Source organism: Gobius niger, assembly GCF_951799975.1.
Source record: "Gobius niger genome assembly, chromosome: 9".
In the NCBI taxonomy this organism is placed as follows: domain Eukaryota; kingdom Metazoa; phylum Chordata; class Actinopteri; order Gobiiformes; family Gobiidae; genus Gobius; species Gobius niger.
Window position 1 is genome coordinate 36,698,558 of NC_136860.1, and position 18,960 is coordinate 36,717,517.

General features: G+C 38.0%; 2 protein-coding genes across 2 annotated transcripts in view; one reads left to right on the forward strand and one right to left on the reverse strand.

The window, feature by feature from the left end:
- Window positions 1-337: 337 nt before the first annotated feature.
- Window positions 338-10,960, reverse strand: LOC306968181 (alpha-aspartyl dipeptidase). Its single transcript, XM_079563503.1, has 9 exons — window positions 10,851-10,960; window positions 7,139-7,238; window positions 5,908-5,996; window positions 4,478-4,552; window positions 3,577-3,656; window positions 2,129-2,302; window positions 636-692; window positions 484-566; window positions 338-422 (listed from the first exon to the last, which is right to left on the reverse strand). The coding sequence occupies exons 2-9, from the start codon at window positions 7,228-7,230 to the stop codon at window positions 356-358; spliced, it is 717 nt and encodes a 238-aa protein (XP_079419629.1). The 5' UTR covers window positions 7,231-7,238; window positions 10,851-10,960; the 3' UTR covers window positions 338-355.
- Window positions 10,961-17,371: 6,411 nt separating this feature from the next.
- The window catches only part of tgfbr2l (transforming growth factor beta receptor-like), a gene marked incomplete at its 5' end in the record, with an annotated part of 37,503 nt that continues 35,914 nt past the window's right edge, over window positions 17,372-18,960 (forward strand). The window contains one exon of the mRNA XM_079562699.1: window positions 17,372-17,417. Coding sequence (XP_079418825.1) covers window positions 17,372-17,417 — 46 coding nt within the window. The remainder of the gene's footprint in view (window positions 17,418-18,960) is intronic.

Consider the following 18,960-nt stretch of genomic DNA (forward strand, 5'->3'; position numbering starts at 1 on the left):
CAAATTCTTATCACATTTTTGTAATTTTTTGGTCATTTTTTATCACATTTTTGTCACATTTTCTGTCATTTTTTGTCATTTCTTTGTAGCTTTTTGTTAAAGTTTTGTAATTTTTTAGTCAAATTTTTATCACATTTTTGTTATTTTTTGTCACATTTTTGGTCAATTTCTTGTGACATTTTTGCCACTTTTTCATAATTTTTCGTCACTTTTTTGTCACATTTCCATCCTTGTTTTCGTCTCAGTTTTGTTGCCATTTTCAGAGCTTTTTTCCAGAGGCTTTTGGATTGGGGTAAAGCTGGAGAAAGCGTGCTCGGTTCAGGCGGGAGTTAGGGGTTCGTCCTCTTGCGTGTGATCACTGTGCATCGTTCAGCAGGAAGCTCAGGTCACTGCCGGGCTGATACTCCACTCGTGGTTTCCCCCTGAAACAGACACGGGTTTTAAATCACGTGCCGTCACAGAGGCTCAGATGTTGGTCTTCACCTGCAGAAGAGCCGGGCGTTTGTGGAGCCCAGCAGCGTGGCTTTGTCTCCTTCCACCAGCAGCATGCAGCCCTCTCTCAGACCCTGCCGTCAGAGGGACAATCCACATAAACAAACGTGTGGAATCTGTTCAAAAGAGCCGTTCTCACCCACCAGGACGCAGGTGTCCACCTCCTCGTGGTACTGTGTGATCCTCTGCTCCCGGGTCTCCTGCACACACGGACATGGACTTATACGCACTCATTTTTGACCCCACGGGCTTCACTACAGAGGACAACGCCGGGTGAAAGGGGCGAAGAGACGGAAACCTGCACCAGTTTTTATCAAAAAACAATCAACACACGATGTACAGAGGTCGGGAAGTACTGCACTTAAAGGAACAGGCCACGGTTTTACATACTGAGATATGTTCTTACCTGAGCTTAGACGAGTCGATGTGTACCTGTCTGGTCTTTGTGCCTGTGGAAGAGCTTGGTCGCTTCTAACTTCACCTCTGTTTGGAGCTATATACTGTATAATATATATATATATATATATATATATATATATATATATACACAATGCTAGCAACATCTTTGGTCGTTGGCGTGACTGAGGGCACGTAAAAAGACCAGTGAGATCCACATCATCTCGTCTAAGCTCAGCTATTTTTCTAATGAATGAATAATAATAAGTTGTGATTTGGTCAAAGCCCCGACTTCACAGTCTCACAAGTTCCTCAAAGTCATTATTCATTCACTCCACACTCAGTGGCGGTAAGCTGTTACTGAAGCCACAGCCGCCCTGGGGCAGACTGACCATTTACCAAGTGGCTATAATGTGTTGGAGCCATTTCAGCCATGTTTGATCCTCCTGCCACTGTGTGGCGCTGTGTGTGTGTTTATGTAATAACTGCCCTATATAAGGGGGAGGAAAGGGCACTCAGGTGTTGCCGTATGGAGGAAACATCTGTTTGACCGTGTCTCGTGTCTGTGGAGTCTGACATCTGTGCACCTGTCGATGACTGTGAGGCCAAACAAACCTAAAACATAAACTCTTTGTTTTGGAAGACACACGTCCGAGACGCCTCTTTACTGTAGCCAGAGGGACCTTTGCATATTATTGTTATTATGTCAGTGCCCTCTGCTGGACACGTGTGGAACTTTTCCCCTTTTTTAAATGTAATGCCCCCTAGTGGCAACAATGACCTGATCTGGTTTTTCTTTAAACATTCATGACTCCGCACAGGAATGGGCTGAGACTTCTTGTTTTTTACATACTCTGGAATTTATGATCTACAGGGCAGGGGCCGGATTAAATCATCTCGCGGGCCTGATCCGGCCCACGGGCCGTATGTTTGACACCCTGGTGTAAAGGCTCATGAGCCATATTTAAATAGGGAAAACGAGGAAGAGCTCCGTCGCTTCTAACTTCACCTCCGTTTGGATCCATAGAGGAGGCAGGTAAGAACATATCTCTGTATCTCTGTTCCTTTAATGCCGACTTGAAACCAGGCCTTCACTCTGGCACAAAACTGACTCGCTGGAGGAGGAGGAGTCGTTCTCTGTGTAAATCTAACTTTTTAAAATCGTCCTTTTGCTTCAGTGAAACTGCGGCAGGACCAGCACAGAATGCAGATGTTAAAGTGGTCCCCAGGGGGCGCTCACCCCCATGTGGCGGCTGTTGGCGTCCGGGTCGATGTAGTGCGGGTTTATGTTGAAGGGGACGAGGCCGATGGCAGCAAAGGACGGTGGGTAAACGATGGGCATGTCGTTGGTGGTGCTGATGCTAATGGTGGCTACGTTGGTGCCGGCGCTGGAGCCCATGTACGGCACGCCGTCCTGCAGAGACACACGGGTCACGCTCAGGGACACATGTACGTATAATGGGCCCCGGGATAAAGCTTTTCAGGGCCCCCCATGTACGGCACGCCGTCCTGCAGAGACACACGGGTCACACTCAGGGACACATGTACGTGTAATGGGCCCCGGGATAAAGCTTTTCAGGGCCCCCCATGTACTGTAAGTCTGTTTGATTTCTCTCTCTACAATGAAAAGATAAATTAATGTTTTTTTATTTATTTATTTGAACATAAAACTAAAAGTTTAACATAATGACCCCAGTTTGAGCTCCAGGCCCTCGTGGAAGAACCTTTGCTACTGCCAGGCTGGTGGGGGGACATGTTTGAAAGGGGGTCTGAGGGTCGTCCCACAGAGATCTTTCTTTTTCTTTTAATGGGGCAATTTTCTTTAGACCTGGTTTAGTCCTGGTTTAGTCCTGGTTTAGTCTCGGGTGCAAGGTCATCTGATTAAGCCTTACATGTGTCTGCCCAGGGGCCCCTCAGCCTGCTGGGCCCCTGTAAACCCCTGTATGAATCCGGCCTTGGTTATAACTACAGTATTTCTGTGGGAACATTTTTAATCAGCTGCTCCACAACAAAGTCTGTGCATATTCTGACATTTATTTCCAGTGCTTTATTTCAATTTCAGTAAAATTGTTTTTCCCACAGGACAAAACCAGGGATTAGTTAAATCCCTTATGTTAACCTCTTAACTCCCGCCTGAACCGAGAGGATCTTTTTCCTCACGTCATCAGATCTTTTTTTCCCATCATTTTTTCGTTGGGTTTTCAACTCATTTTTGTAACTTTTTTTTGTCATTTTTTCTCAATTTTTTTCTCAATTTTTTTGTCGTTTTTTTGTCAATTTTTTTGTCACATTTTTGTCGTTTTTTTGTCGTTTTTTTGTCACATTTTTGTCGTTTTTTTGTAATTTTTTGTCGTTTTTTTAGTCATTTTTCGTCATTTTTTCGTCACATTTTTGTCGTTTTTTTGTCCATTTTTTATCACATTTTTGTCATTTTTATTTTTACTTTTTTAATCACATTTTTGTCATTTTGTGTCAATTTTTCATCATTGTTTTCGTCTCAGTTTTGTCGCTATTTCCTCACCTTTTTTCCAGGAGCTTTTGGATTGGGGTAAAGCCAAACTGGAGAACATGTGCTCGGTTCAGGCGGGAGTTAAGGGGTTACAGAATTGGGCGAAAACCTGGCGTCTCACATTGAACCTGGATCTCTGGATCATTAAAGTGTAAACCCTGTAGAACAATGTGCTTCACCTCCAGGACTCTCCTCCTGATCTCTGACACCACCTGGTGGTCATAGAGGCTCCTCAGCAGACGGAACGTGTTTCCACCTCCTGCACAAACACAGCAAACAACAGATTTAACAATATATCACACTTTTACCACTTACAGTAGAGATGAGTTCTATTGACAATAAATGAATGATCTTTTACATGTAAATGGTTAGAAAAGACTATTGAGATGTAAACTCTCTCATCAGAGGTCGAACCCATGACTGACCACTCGGCTGCCTTAACCCCTTAACTCCCACCTGAACCGAGCACTTTTTCTCCAGTTTGGCTTTACCCCAATTTAAAAGCTTCTGGAAAAAGGTGTGGAAATAGCGACAAAACTGAGACGAAAACAATGATGAAATAGTGGCAAAAATGTGACAAAATTTGATAAAAAAATGAACAAAAAATGAACAAAGTGCAACAAAAAAATGACAAAAATGTGATTAAAAACTGACTAAAAAATAAAAAAAAATGTGACAAAAAAATGACAAAAAAATGACAAAAAAATGACAAAAATGTGATAAAAAAATGACAAAAAAAAAAAAAAAAAATGACAAAAAATGACAAAAAATTGACAAAAAATGACAAAAAAACTGACAAAAAAAGTTACAAAATGTGATAAAAATTAAACAAAAAAATGACCAAAATGCAACAAAAAACTGACAAAAAATTGATAAAAAACTGACAAAAAAATTACAAAAATGTGACAAAAAAATTACAAAAACTGGACAAAAAATTACAAAAAATTGACAAAAACTTACATAAATGAGTTGAATACGCAACAAAAAAATGCTGGAAACAAAAATGTGACGACGTGAGGAAAAAGATCCTCTCGGTTCAGGCGGGAGTTAAGAGGTTAAACATATAAAAGCGTTGCTCACCGATGAATATGGCCTCCGCTTTCCGCACGGCCTCCACCGGGTCGGCCGCCTCGTGGATGCCGTCCACCTCATACCCTGTGTTTGTCCAGCAGAGAAAAATAAAAGGTTCACATCAAGTCAGTTTATTTGATCAGTTTTTAATCTACTTTTACCAGTGCCACATACGCTGTGAGATTAATTATTTATTATTGCAACAACACAAGACAAAGGTCCTGTCTGCTCAGCGCTCCACAGTAACAGGTGCTCGTCGTGTAATTAGAATATCATGTTATTCAACTTAAACTGTGAAACCACTGATACAGACTCATGACATGCAGAGGGAGACGTGTACAGCCTTTATGTGTTTTCATTCTGATGATTATGGCTCATCTTTTAAAAACCCATCCCTCCATTTTCTTCCACGTGTCCGTTTCCGGGTCGTGGGGTCGTCTGTTGGAGCTTCCCCACATCACACTGCACCAGCCCCTGTGGCGCCCCCTGCAGGCGGGGGGTCCACAGAAGGACGGCCTCAGGTTCTACCCGGGCCTGTTGGTCTCATGAGGAGCTTCTGACCCGTCACCGAGGACCTGTTTGCCCTGGGAGACCCTACAGGGGCATTCGGGCGCTCAAACCCTCCACCACGTTAAGGCTCCAGGAGGGAAAAATACAAATCTTTAAAAAAAGGACTGTGAGCCATAATCATCAAAATGAAAACAAATAAAGGCTTAACATCTGTCACTTTGCATGTAATGAGTCTATGTCATATTAGTTTAACATTTGAAGTCATAACATTACATTATAATATTCTAATTATAGGACGAGCATCTGTAAAGTCTAATGCATTTTACATTGTTTTTAAAAATATAACATTTTTTTTAATTATTGTGATCTCAGTTATGACTAAAATACTTATTTTTGCCATAATAACTGAGCAGCTGTTACTGCATCACTGCCACAGTCGCCTCGGGGCAGACTGGGTGAGAGGGTGGGTGCCACCGTCAGTTTAAAACACCACTGCGATATTCCCTTAGGAAAACAGAAGTACTCAGTATTCTTACTTAAGTAAAAGTGCAGACACAGGACCAAAAATCTACTTAAGTAAAAGTAAACGTATCTGAACAACTGTTAACTTAAGTCAAAGTACAAAAGTATGCATTGTAAACTGTAAAAGTATTACAGAGTCTAATGTGCAGGATTTTTTTTAGTCATTTGAATCAAACCAGGTCTAAACGAGTAAACCACTGAAACAAGTCTAAACTGGGACTAAACCAGTTCACCACAGAGGTCAATGTGAAAATAAAATACTTTTACTTAAAAATGAGTAGAAAGATACAGGAAACAGCAGCAGGGAGTGAATGTCCCCAACGTCCCCCCTTCTGTCCCTCATTAGTCGCCTTTCGTTACGTCCCTGTGGTCTATGAGCGGCGTCCTGAACAAAAGCCCACACATACCCAGAGTCCTGAGCTTGTCCCGGGCCGTCTGGGTGTAGCCGTCCCTGTCGTGCAGAGCGTACGGGACAAACAGCACCCTCTTCACGCTCCTGTGAATGATCCATAAATCAGTGAGTCCTTATCTTCACCACATCCTCATAAACACACACTGAACCTCAGTCTGTCCAGGACCAACACTCTGAGACGGGGGGGGGCGGGTTTGCTTTATTGTAAAAGGACCAGAGTTTCTCACATTTTTACAGTGCTGAACCCCCTGCCTTAAACAAGCACATCTGCTCCAGTTCAGCTTTACCTAAATCTAAAAGCTTCTCAACTGGAGCTTACAGCCTGTAGGTGTAACGCCTCATTTAACCCCTTCACTCCCACCTGAACGGAGCACATTTTCTCCAGTTTGGCTTTACCTGAATCAAAAAGCTTCTTGGGGAAAAAAGCACCAAAACAGCCACAAAAAATGAGAAGAAAACAAGGATGTAAACGCAAAAAAATGACAAAAACTGAACAAATATTTGACAAAAAATCAACAAACAAGTGACCAAAAATAAATTTTAAAAAAAAGTGAGAAAAACTCGACAAAAATGTGACAAAAACTCGACAAAAATGTGACAAAAACTCGACAAAAATGTGACAAAAACTCGACAAAAATGTGACAAAAATTCAACAAAAATGTGACAAAAACTCAACAAAAAAATGAAAAAAATTCAACAAAAAAAAGACAAAAATTCAACAAAAAAATGACAAAAGTTCAACAAAAAAATGACAAAAATTCAACAAAAAAGTGACAAAAATTCAACAAAAAAGTGACAAAAATTCAACAAAAATGTGACAAAAATTCAACAAAAATGTGACAAAAACTCAACAAAAAAAAGACAAAAATTCAACAAAAAAGTGACAAAAATTCAACAAAAAAATGACAAAAGTTCAACAAAAAAATGACAAAAATTCAACAAAAAAGTGACAAAAATTCAACAAAAAATGACAAAAGTTCAACAAAAAAGTGAGGGGTGGTACAGGGCAGGGGTAGAGTGCAGGGGTACAGGGCAGGGGTAGAGGGCAGGGGGAGAGGGCAGGGGTAGAAGGCAGGGGAGAGGGCAGGGGGAGAGGGCAGGGGTAGAGGGCAGGGGTACAGGGCAGGGGGAGAGGGCAGGGGTACAGGGCAGGGGGAGAGGGCAGGGGGAGAGGGCAGGGGTAGACGTTGCCTGCCCCAGCTCTAAGACCTCTGGGTGAGACTCACTCTCCAAAGAAGTGTGAGATCTGCTGCTGGCAGTGGTCCAGGTAGCCGCTGCCGTGGAGCGTGGAGTTCGACACCAACAAGAGCCTCCTCATCCTCAGATCTGTGAGAGAGGAGGAAACGACAGGCTTCTATTTCACTGCTTTATATTGTGTGGTTTTTGATTCACATTAAAGAGACTATATGGAGTTTAAAAATGTCAGAACTAAGTATTTTCCATCAGGGGTGTCAAACATACGGCCCTGTAGAGCATAAATTCCAGAGCATGTCAAAAAAAAAGTAAATCTCTAGCCCATTCCTGTGCGGAGTTATGCATTTTTAAAGAAAAACCTGAATGCTCATTCTAGCCACTAGGGGGCATGAAATTTAAAAAAAAAGGAAAGAGTTCTACACGTGTCCAGCAGAGGGCACTGACATAATAAGAGCTCAGGATATGCACAACACATTATATAGCCATGTGGTAAATGGACAGTCTGCCCCAGGGCGGCTGTGGCTTCAATAACAGTTTACCACCACCAAGTGAATGAACTGCACTTTCAGGAACTTGTGACACAGGCTTGTAAAGTGCAATACAAGCATAAGCTGTTATTAATGAAGCTACAGTCAAGTTGGGGCTTTGATCAAATCACAGCTTATTATTATTATTCATTTATTGGAAACATTTTCTCTGTTATATGTGGCCCGAAATGAGTTTGACCCCCCTGCCCTACATGTTCCAGCCATGTCCTAGGACCTAATGTGTAGAACAGTGGTTCTCAACCTTTTGGCGCCGCAACCCCCATTTTAAAGCAGTACTAAGTAACTCTTCCCCCTAGAGGCCATGAGCGCAACTGCAGGTGTAGCAGCAAGTTACGATTTTTTAACGTATTAATTGTCTTGGAGAGTAAATACTACGCTGACAGGAAAGGGAAGGGACAGAGGGTTACTGTGCATCCAATTATACAATAGAAATATTTTTGGCTGTAAATACTGTTTAAAGTGACGTTAGCCGCAGTTAGCTTTGCCCGTTAGCCTGTTAGCTTCTTTTTCGTGATTCCATTAGTGTGTATTGGTGACTCCGGTCCGGTGGCAGCCAAGTTGCAAACATGGTTTTGTGGTCAGAGACACCAGGGGGCGATGAAAGACCCTCCGATCATCCCATAAACACTTGTATCACCCCCACAGGGACCACGGGGAGGGTTTATTAAGGTAAACACGTTACTTATACGGCTTTAACAGCAAAAGGGATTCGTGACCACCGTGAGAAATAGAAATAGTAGCCGACATAATTCTTAACCTCTTAACTCACGCCTGAACCGAGAGGATCTTTTTCCTCACGTCATCACATATTTTTTCCATCATTTTTTTTTGGGGGGGAGGGTTTCAACACATTTATGTAACTTTTTTTCAATTTTTTTGTCAAATAGTACAATAGTCACTTTTTGTCTAAGTTTTCTCACTTTTTTGTCACGTCATCATTGTTTTCGTCGATATAAATGTCTGTGTCCATAGAGTCATGTTTGGAATATAACTGACGATCGCATTCTGAGGGACTATTTTCTCGCAGATCACTCCGCCGCCGCGCAGCTTATACAACCACGAAGCTGATGCTGCTCAAATATAAGGTCTTTTAAATGATTCTATGGACACAGACATGTATATGGTTAGACTGGTGTTATCAGTGATTTGTCTCAGGTGCTCTGTGGAGCGGCTCACACTGTTTTTAATGCAGGCTAGCTGATACCATAGACATGCACTAGCCTAGCACTAGCCTAGCGCCACGAAACTCTTCAAACAAAAGAACTGCATGAATTACAAAAAAACATCTCCGGAATCAGCAACTCTCTGGATAACGAGGACATGAGAGTAACTGATCCCTTTATATTACTCCTTTATTTAACGAACAAAGAACATGATCCATTTGAATGTTTGGGTTTGTGTCTGTGAGTTCATTAAAAGTAAAATGTTTTTTTTCCTACATTATTTGGCAGATTATTTTTATGCCAAATCCACTTCCTGTGATGTGTCGTCTTTTCTTTTTTTTTTTGCACTTCTGCACAAAAGTAACTGAGCAAACACTGGAAAAAAACAGCCCAAAAGCAGAAGTGTCATCGTGGCTCAAAGTTTCATTTACGTGATCAGTTAAAAGAGTCCCATAAAAGCAACAGTAATTCAATCGAAATGCTACTTTTGGGCAAATTAGGCTGAAGACAACACACGTTTTCTTGCTGGAATCTTAAAGAAATCAATATAAACATGAGTCTTTTAACGGTTCTTTTATAAATCTCAAAGATTCAGCTCACATTAACCTCTTAACTCCCGCCTGAACATGTTTTCTCCAAATCTAAAAGCTTCAAAACAGAGGCAAAAAACGAGAAGAAAATGAGGATGTAAACGCAACAAGAAAACGCTAAAAAGTGACAAAAACTCAACAAAAAAAGTGACAAAAATCCATCAAAAAAAAGACAAAAATCCATCAAAAAAAAGACAAAAATCCAGCAAAAAATGACAAAAATCCATCAAAAAAAGACAAAAATCCAGCAAAAAATGACAAAAATTCATCAAAAAAAAGACAAAAATCCATCAAAAAAAGACAAAAATCCAGCAAAAAATGACAAAAATCCATCAAAAAAAAGACAAAAATCCATCAAAAAATGACAAAAATCCAGCAAAAAATGACAAAAATTCATCAAAAAAAAGACAAAAATCCAGCAAAAAATGACAAAAATTCATCAAAAAAAAGACAAAAATCCATCAAAAAAAGACAAAAATCCAGCAAAAAAAAGACAAAAGAGCAGCAAAAAATTAATAAAAAAGTGACTAAAACACATAGGGAAATAAAAAGTGACGACAATGGCAAAGAGGAGAGAATGGATTTGGTTTTGGCGGGTGGTAAGAGGTTAAAGAGCCACAAATCCCACCAAAGTTTTATCTTTAGGTCCAAGTTTTGATGCTTTTGATCATTAAAGGAAGTGACTTTTGCCCAAGGTTTTTTTTATGTATTTATTTAATACATTTTCCCTGTTATTGCCACAATTTTTTCCTCTTTCCTATTTTTTTTTACTTTATTTTTTGCCAATTTTTTCTCTATTTTTCTCTCTATTTTTTCAATTGTTTTAACCCAATCTTTACCCCATTTTTCCCCAATTTTTTGACCCATTTTAATGCTTTTTTTTTTACTACTAATATTTGTACAATTTTTTCCAATTGTTTTCCACATTTTTGCCACAATTCCCCCCAAATGATCACTCATTTTTCACACACATTATTCAGCACATTATTGTTTTGTTTTCTGTTTTCTGACAACAAATATTTCAGCATCGGATAAAGTATCGGTATGGGAAATGTAAAGGTGCCCAGCCCTGATTCTGATACTCCAGTTTACAGATGTAAGTGTAATTACAAGGCTACTACTTTAAAGTATCTGTGTTATAACATATCTGTGGACATTCATGTGATTATTGACACTGATGCTGATGGAAAAACAAATGATGTTGTATTATAGTCAGTTAATGTCATGCCATATGTGCCAATAAACAAAATCAGCTTCCACATAAATCAGATGTAATAAACCATGAGCTTTATGGGATGTTCTAACTCGTGACTTCCCACTTCATCCTCTGCACAAAAGCTGAGAGTCTTGAGTTTGCAGTTCTGAGTGAAATGTAAAAGCACCACATGACATTTGCTCCTGTTCTGTCTTATTTACGCGTAAAGACGCAGAGCTCGGACTCACCTGCACCGGAGCCTCGCGCTGCTCTGCCCGGACTCCTGCGCCCCAGGTCCGGGTCCAGGTCCAGGGTCCAGGTCCCGGGTCAGAGTCCAGAGTCTGGGCCGAAGTTCAGAAGATCCCGCTGACGTGGGCACTTCTCAGGAGCAGAGGGAGAATAAAGTCCCCGTGACGTTTCCTCTTTCAGACCACAAGGAACAGGCAATGTGTGAAGTACAGCATCCGGTCTGTCCTTTCAAAATAAAAGCAAAGACGAGGAAATGAAATGGAGACGGTGCTTTGAACAGAAGACACTGACAATGTTATGCAGTGTAATTATCTGAGGTGCAAAGAATAGACAAAATATCGACTCATGCATTTTTTTGGTTCTTTTTTTGTTCTTTTTTTGGTCGTTTTTTGTTCTTTTTTCGTCATTTTTAGTATTTTTTTTTTGTTCTTTTTTTGTAATTTTTTTTGTAATTTTTTTTGTCATTTTTTTTGTCTTTTTTTGTTCTTTTTTTGTTCTTTTTTTGTCATTTTTTGTCATTTTTTTGTCATTTTTTGTTCTTTTTTTGTCATTTTTTGTTCTTTTTTTTTTGTTCTTTTTTGTCATTTTTTTGTCCTTTTTTGTTCTTTTTTTGTCATTTTTTGTCATTTTTTTGTCATTTTTTGTTCTTTTTTTTTGTTCTTTTTTTGTCATTTTTTGTCATTTTTTTTTTGTTCTTTTTTGTCATTTTTTTGTCTGTTTTTTGTTCTTTTTTGTCATTTTTTTGTCATTTTTTTGTCATTTTTTTGTCATTTTTTTTGTTCTTTTTTTGTTCTTTTTTTGTCAAGAAACAGGCGATCTGTGTTATGTTGAAGTGCAGCATCCGGTTTGTCCTTTCAAAATAAAAGCAAAGACTAGTAAATGAAATGGAGACGGCGCTTTGAACAGAAGACACTGACAATGTTACGCATGTGTGATTATCTGAGGTGCAAAGAATAGACAAAATATCCACTCATGTAACGTTACTTTGAAATACTTTTACTCAAGGACAAGCAGAAAGTAGTAAAGCCATAAGTAAAAGTAAAAACTTGGCAGAGCCGTGGGAGGATGTTTTAGTTAGGGGGCGCTGAGGGCTCCTCTTAACTCCCGCCTGAACCGAGAGCATTTTCTCCAGTTCAGCTTTACCCAAATCCTGTAGGCCAGTGTAACGCCTCATTTGAAAGACCTACAAAACTAAATGGATCTTTTTCCTCACGGCAGATTTTTTTTCATCACTTTTTTTGTCGGGCAGTCGACTCATTTTTGTCACATTTTTTCTCAATTTTTTGTCAAATTTTTCTCACTTTTTAGTCAAATTTTGGTCCATTTTTGTCATTTTTCGTGAGTTTTTTGTCACTTTTTCGTCAAATTATTCACATTTTTTTGTCAATTTCTGTCACTTTTTTGTCCATTTTTTGTCAAATTCTTGTCACTTTTTTCTCAATTTTTCGTCAATTTTTTCTCACTTTATAGTCAAATTTTGGTCCATTTGTCACTTTTTCGTCAATTTTTTCTCCATTTTTTGTCAATTTTTTCTCCATTTTTGTCATTTTTCGTGAGTTTTTTGTCACTTTTTCGTCAAATTATTCACATTTTTTTGTCAAATTCTTATCACTTTTTCGTCCAATTTTTCTCAATTTTTCGTCAAATTTCTCGTCAAATTTTTCTCACTTTATAGTCAAATTTTGGTCAATTTTTGTCATTTTGTCTACATTTTTTTGTCACTTTTTCGTCCATTTTTTCTCATTTTTTTGTAAATTTCCCTCACTTTTGTCACATTTTCATCCGTGTTTTCACTCAACTCTCCACCAGGGGGTGCTGCAGCGCCCTCAGCACCCTGGGTTCCCACGGCCTTGCAGTTTACCCCAGCCCCTGAGCAACGCACCACAAACCAGCCTCACCCCCACGTTTTCTCCAGTTCGACTTTACCCAAATCTGAAAGCTTCCTGAAAAGAGAGAGTGACCTACTTTATACCAACTCTCTCCTATTCATTCTCAATGGCAAATATGGATGCAGTTCACTTTTTGGCCACCAGGGTCAAATCGGGGGCGCTGTTTCACTCCTTTCGCAAAGTTAAGGAAACACAGTCTAGAGCGTCGTAGCATCAACTTCCCAACTTTTTCCAAATTTTATTGCAAAGGTCGTTGACATCTATGACTTATGAAAGAATTTATGCTGAACTGACACTTTCAAACGGGTCTAATGTGGCATTTTCTTTGATTTAACCTCTTAACTCCCGCCTGAACCGAGAGCGTTTTCTCCAGTTCAGCTTTACCCAAATCCTGTAGGCCTGTGTAACAACTCTAAGCTAAGATCTACAAAACTCATCTAAATGGATCTTTTTCCTCACGTCATCAGATTATTTTTCCATCATTTTTTTGGGGGGGGTTTTCAACTAATTTTTTGTAACTTTTTTGTCATTTTTTTTATCACCATTTTTGTCATTTTTTGTTCTTTTTTTGTTCTTTTTTTGTTCTTTTTTTGTCATTTTTTGTTCCTTTTTTGTCATTTTTTGTTCTTTTTTGTTCTTTTTTTGTTCTTTTTTGTTCCTTTTTTTGTCATTTTTTGTTCTTTTTTTGTTCTTTTTTTGTCATTTTTTGTTCCTTTTTTGTCATTTTTTGTTATTTTTTTGTTCTTTTTTAGTCATTTTTTGTTCTTTTTTTTGTTCTTTTTTTGTCATTTTTTGTTCTTTTTTTGTTCTTTTTTAGTCATTTTTTGTTCTTTTTTTGTTCTTTTTTAGTCATTTTTTGTTCTTTTTTTGTAATTTTTTTGGTAATTTTTTTGTTCTTTTTTTGTCATTTTTTGTCAATGTTTTCTCACTTTTTTCACATTCTCGTCCTTGTTTTCGTCTCAGTTTTGTCGCTATTTTCTCACCTTTTTCCCTGAAGCTTTTGGATTGGGGTAAAGCTGGAGAAAATGTGCTCGGTTCAGGTGGGAGTTAAGGGGTTAATATTGCCTGCAGTTCACAAACTATCCACCAGGGGGGGCTGCAGCGCCCTCAGCACCCTGGGTTCCCACGGCCTTGAAACTTGGACAAATATTTGAGTGTAAAATTCTGACTTGTGTTTCAATGTGACATAAATGATGAAAAACAAAACTTTTCCAAAGAATATTTCATGAAACGGGCGTTAAAAATCTAGAAGTAAAAAGGGGCACGAAACACAATCACATCTGTTATCGGGCGACTTGAAGCTCTTGTTTATTTTACTCAGAAAAGTAAAGTAAAAATAAAGGTAAGTACAAATACTTAATTACAGTAGAAGTGAAGACATAATGTGGAATTCAGCAGAAGAAGCTACAGATTAGTTTAACCCCTTAACTCCCGCCTGAACCGAGCACATTTTCTCCAGTTTGGCTTTACCCCAATCCAAAAGCTTCTGGAAAAAAGGTGAGAAAATAGCAACAAAACTGAGACGAAAACAATGATGGAAATGTGACAAAAAGTGACAAAAATGTGACAAAAATGTGATAAAAAAAAAGACAAAAATGTGACAAAAAACGGACAAAAAATTGACCAAAAAAAATTATGAAAAAGAGGCAAAAATGTCCCAAAAATGTGATAAAAATTGAAAAGAAAATTGCAAAAATTTGACAAAAATGACAAAAATAATGACCAAAAAAAGACAAAAAATGACAAAAATAATGACAAAAATGTGACAAAAATGTGATAAAAAATTTAGAAGAAAATTACAAAAATTTGACAAAAAATTACAAAAAAAAAGACAAAAATGTGACAAAAAACGGACAAAAAATTGACAAAAAAAATGATGAAAAAGAGGCAAAAATGTCACAAAAATTGACAAGAAAATTGCTAAAATTTGACAAAAAATGACAAAAATGTGATAAAAAATGGACAAAAAATGACAAAAAAAATTCTGAACATGTGACAAAAAATGACAAAAAAGTTACAAAATGAGTTGAAAACCCCCCAAAAATGATGGAAAAAAAATCTGATGACGTGAGGAAAAAGATCCATTTAGAAGAGTTTTGTAGATCTTAGCTTTCAAATGAGGCGTTACACTGGATTTGGGTAAAGCTGAAGTGGAGAAAATGCTCTCGGTTCAGGCGGGAGTTAAGAGGTTAATGATTTGACTAAATTCCGTCCGTGTGAATAGTTAAAGGTTTCTGCTCTGAGGATAATGTGCTCCAGGCAGCTGTAACTGAACCTGAAAAGACTCACAGAAACAGAGCGGCGTCAGGAGAGTTTTATTGGACATGAATTGGAGCTCAGAACAGGCGACTTAATCAACAACATGAAATACTTAGTGACGATGAACAGAGTCACAAGTCAAAGTAAAAAAAACAAAAAGTATTCATTACTGGAGTACTCTGTGTAAAATTCTGATTTATGTTTCAATTGTGACATCAACTGTGAAGAATAAAACTGGTAATGATGCGATAATACGACTGTATCCAAAGAAAATACAACAAATCGTATTAAAACGCAGTTCGAAGTGGTAATTATGTGAACTCGGAGACGACCAGAGAGCTCCGGGTTCAGATACGAGTCAGCAATGGAAGAAAAAACAAGTTAAGAAAGAAAGAAAATGGTGGAAAGTGTTTTTCCCTTTTGTTTGTTTAGGACAATTCTCTTTTAACCTCTTAACTCCCGCCTGAACCCAGAGGATCTTTTTCCTCACGTCAGCACATTTTTTTTGTTGGGTTTTCAACTCATTTTTTTTAATTTTTTGTCATTTTTTTGTCACATTTTTTCCGTCAATTTTTTGTCAAATTTTTGTCAAATGTTTGTAATTTTTTTGTATTTTTTTTTGTCATTTTTTTGTCAAATTTTTGCCCCATTTTTTCGTAATTTTTTCGTCAATTTTTTTGTCAATTTCTTGTCAATTTCTTGTGACATCTTTTGCCACTTTTTTGTCATTTTTTCGTCACTTTTTGTCATATTTTTGGTCATTTTTTTGTCCCATTTCTGTCATTTTTTTGTCAATTTTTTGTCAAATTTTTGCCACTTTTTCATCAATTTTTCATCACATTTTTGTCACATTTTCATCCTTGTTTTCGTCTCAGTTTTGTTGCTATTTTCTCACCTTTTTTCCACAAGCTTTTGGATTGGGGTAAAGCCAAACTGGAGAAACTGTGCTCGGTTCAGGTGGGAGTTAAGGGGTTAAAGTGACAAAGTGATGTAAAGAAGATATTTGGCAGAACGTTTTTGCATATTTCTGATGGTTTGCAAAAATATCGCTTCATTTACTGAGAAAGTCCCCAAAAATATTGAAACATCTCCCAGCTCTACTTTTATATCGGCTTCATTTCACTGGTAAAGAAACAGATCTGAGCTTTGTCTGTGCGGGAAAACAAACAGACTAAACTAACTAACCCAGGTCTAAATCCTGGACTAAACCCAAAATGGTGGAAAGTGTTTTTCCCTTTTGTTTGTTTAGGACAATTCTCTTTTAACCTTTTAACTCCCGCCTGAACCGAGAGGATCTTTTTCCTCACGTCAGCACATTTTTTTTCCATCATATTTTTGTTGGGTATTCAACTCATTTTTGTAACTTTATTGTCATTTTTTTGTAATTTTTTCGTCAATTTTTTCATCACTTTTTTGTCACATTTTTTTTATTTTTTTTTGGCAATTTTTTATTGCATTTTTTGTCACATTTTGGTCATTTTTTCCATTTTTTTCCATTTTTTTTCCATTTTTTTTAATCACATTTTTGTCATTTTTTCCATTTTTTTCCTTTTTTTTTCCATTTTTTTTAATCACATTTTTGTATATTTTTTTTGTATTTTTTCGTCAAATTTTTTATCCAATTTTTTCATATTTTGGTCATTTTTTTTGTCAATTTTTTGTCATTTTTTTGTCATTTTTTGTCATTTTTTGTCATTTTTTTCATCACATTTTTGTCATTTTTTGTCACATTTTTTTTCCTTTTTTTCGTCAAATTTTTTATCCAATTTTTGTCATATTTTTGTCATTTTTTGTCATTTTTTCGTAAATTTTTATTGGATTTTTTGTCACATTTTTTGTATTTTTTTGGTCATATTTTTATCACATTTTTGACATTTTTTCGTCAATTTTTTTATCTATTGTTTGTAATTTTTTGGTCACATTTAGTCACATTTTTTTGTAATTTTTTTATCACATTTTGTCACATTTTTGCCATTTTTTCATCATTTTTTCGTCACTTTTTTGTCAATGTTTTCTCACTTGTTTGTCACATTTCCATCATGGTTTTCGTCTCCGTTTTGTTGCTGTGCTTTGTCCATGCAGGAAAACAAACAAACAAACAAACAAACAAACAAACAAACAAACAAACAAACAGACTAAACTAACTACCCCAGGTCTAAATCCTGGACTAAACCCAAACTAACCCTAAACCAGCCCCTCCCTCCCTCAGCGTCTTGTGCCGAGCTCTGATACAAAGGCAGCAGCGGCAGCAGTGACGGGGGCGGGCCTTATCCACATCTGGACTGAAAACATCTGGGCCCTTCCCCCCAGCTCCCGTCCGTCTCCGCTGGGCACACGCCGCTCGCTCAGAGCCTCTGGAACCGACCGACACCATGGTTCTGGGCAGGACGTCCCGGGTCCTGGCGCTGCTGAGTCTGTGTGAGTCTTTACGTTCTCTCTTTTTAACACCGAGTCGGAAAAGTCGATCTTAAACCTGGAGCTCCGTTTGGATCTGTGTGAGTTTGACATTTCATTAAATCAGGCTCTTGTGGACAGAGCGAGGAGAACCAGGAGCGTGAGCGACATTTTTAAATCACAGAGTTTTAGTCATTCGTTAATGTTGATAATAAAAACACCTTAAAGGGTTTAATGTTTCAGGATGTTTGACATAGGGCCTCATGTCCTCGTTATCCAGAGTGTTGCTGATTTATGGAGATGTTTTTGTAATTCATGCAGTTCTTATGTTTGAAGAGTTTCGTGGCGCTAGGCTAGTGCGAGGCTAGTGCATGTCTATGGTATCAGCTAGCCTGCGTTAACCTCTTAACTCCGCCTGAACCGAGAGCATTTTCTCCAGTTCAGCTTTACCCAAATCCTGTAGGCCAGTGTGACGCCTCATTTGAAAGCTAAGATCTACAAAACTAAATGGATCTTTTTCCTCACGTCATCACATTTTTTTTCTCCATCATTTTTTGGGGGGTTTTCAACTCATTTTTGCAACTTTTTTTTGTAATTTTTTTGTCAAATAGTAAATTTTTTGTCACTTTTTGTCACATGTTCATCATTTTTTCTTAATTTTTGATCATTTTTTTCATACATTTTTTTGTCAATTTTTTGTCAATTTTTGTCCATTTTTGTCATTTTTTTGTCATTTTTTGTCATTTTTTGTCACTTTTTTGTCACATCTTCTTCATTGTTTTCGTCGATATACATGTCTGTGTCCATAGAATCATGTCTGGAATATAACTGACCTGCATCACATGAACGATCACATTTTGAGGGGACTATTTTCTCGCAGATCACTCCGCCGCCGCGTAGCTTATACAACCACGAAGCTGATGCTGCTCAAATACAAGTTATTTTAAATGACTCTATGGACACAGACATGTATATGGTTAGTCTGGAGTTACAAGTGTTTTTAATGCAGGCTAGCTGATACCATAGACATGCACTAGCCTAGCGCCACGAAACTCTTCAAACATAAGAACTGCATGAATTACAAAAAAATATCTCCATAGATCAGCAACACTCTGGATAACGAGGAAACGAGGCCTTATGTCAAACATCCTGAAATATCCCTTTAAGCTTCATCTATAGTGAAAACAAAACCACTAATAACAATGATTAGTTTCAGCCTTTGTGCATCTTCTGACCGCCTGAACTCGCCTCACACTTTACTTGTTATTTCTGTCTGTTGCTCTGGTTTAGGGCAACGATTATTTTGTAATTGATGAATCTGATTATTGAATGGCTTGGCTGTAAACGGTTTAGGAACAGGTTATTTGTTGTATTTTTTGATCACATAAAGCTACAGCGGCGCCGCTCGAGGACGTGTTGATGGAGGAAACTTAAAGTAAATGTTTGTTGTTTGTTTGTCTTAGCGCTAATTCTGCTTCTGATCGGACGAGACAGATATTCATGATATTTACAATGTACAAAACACTACAGAGCGTAGGAGTGGGCGGTGGCGCAGCGGTTAGCGCTC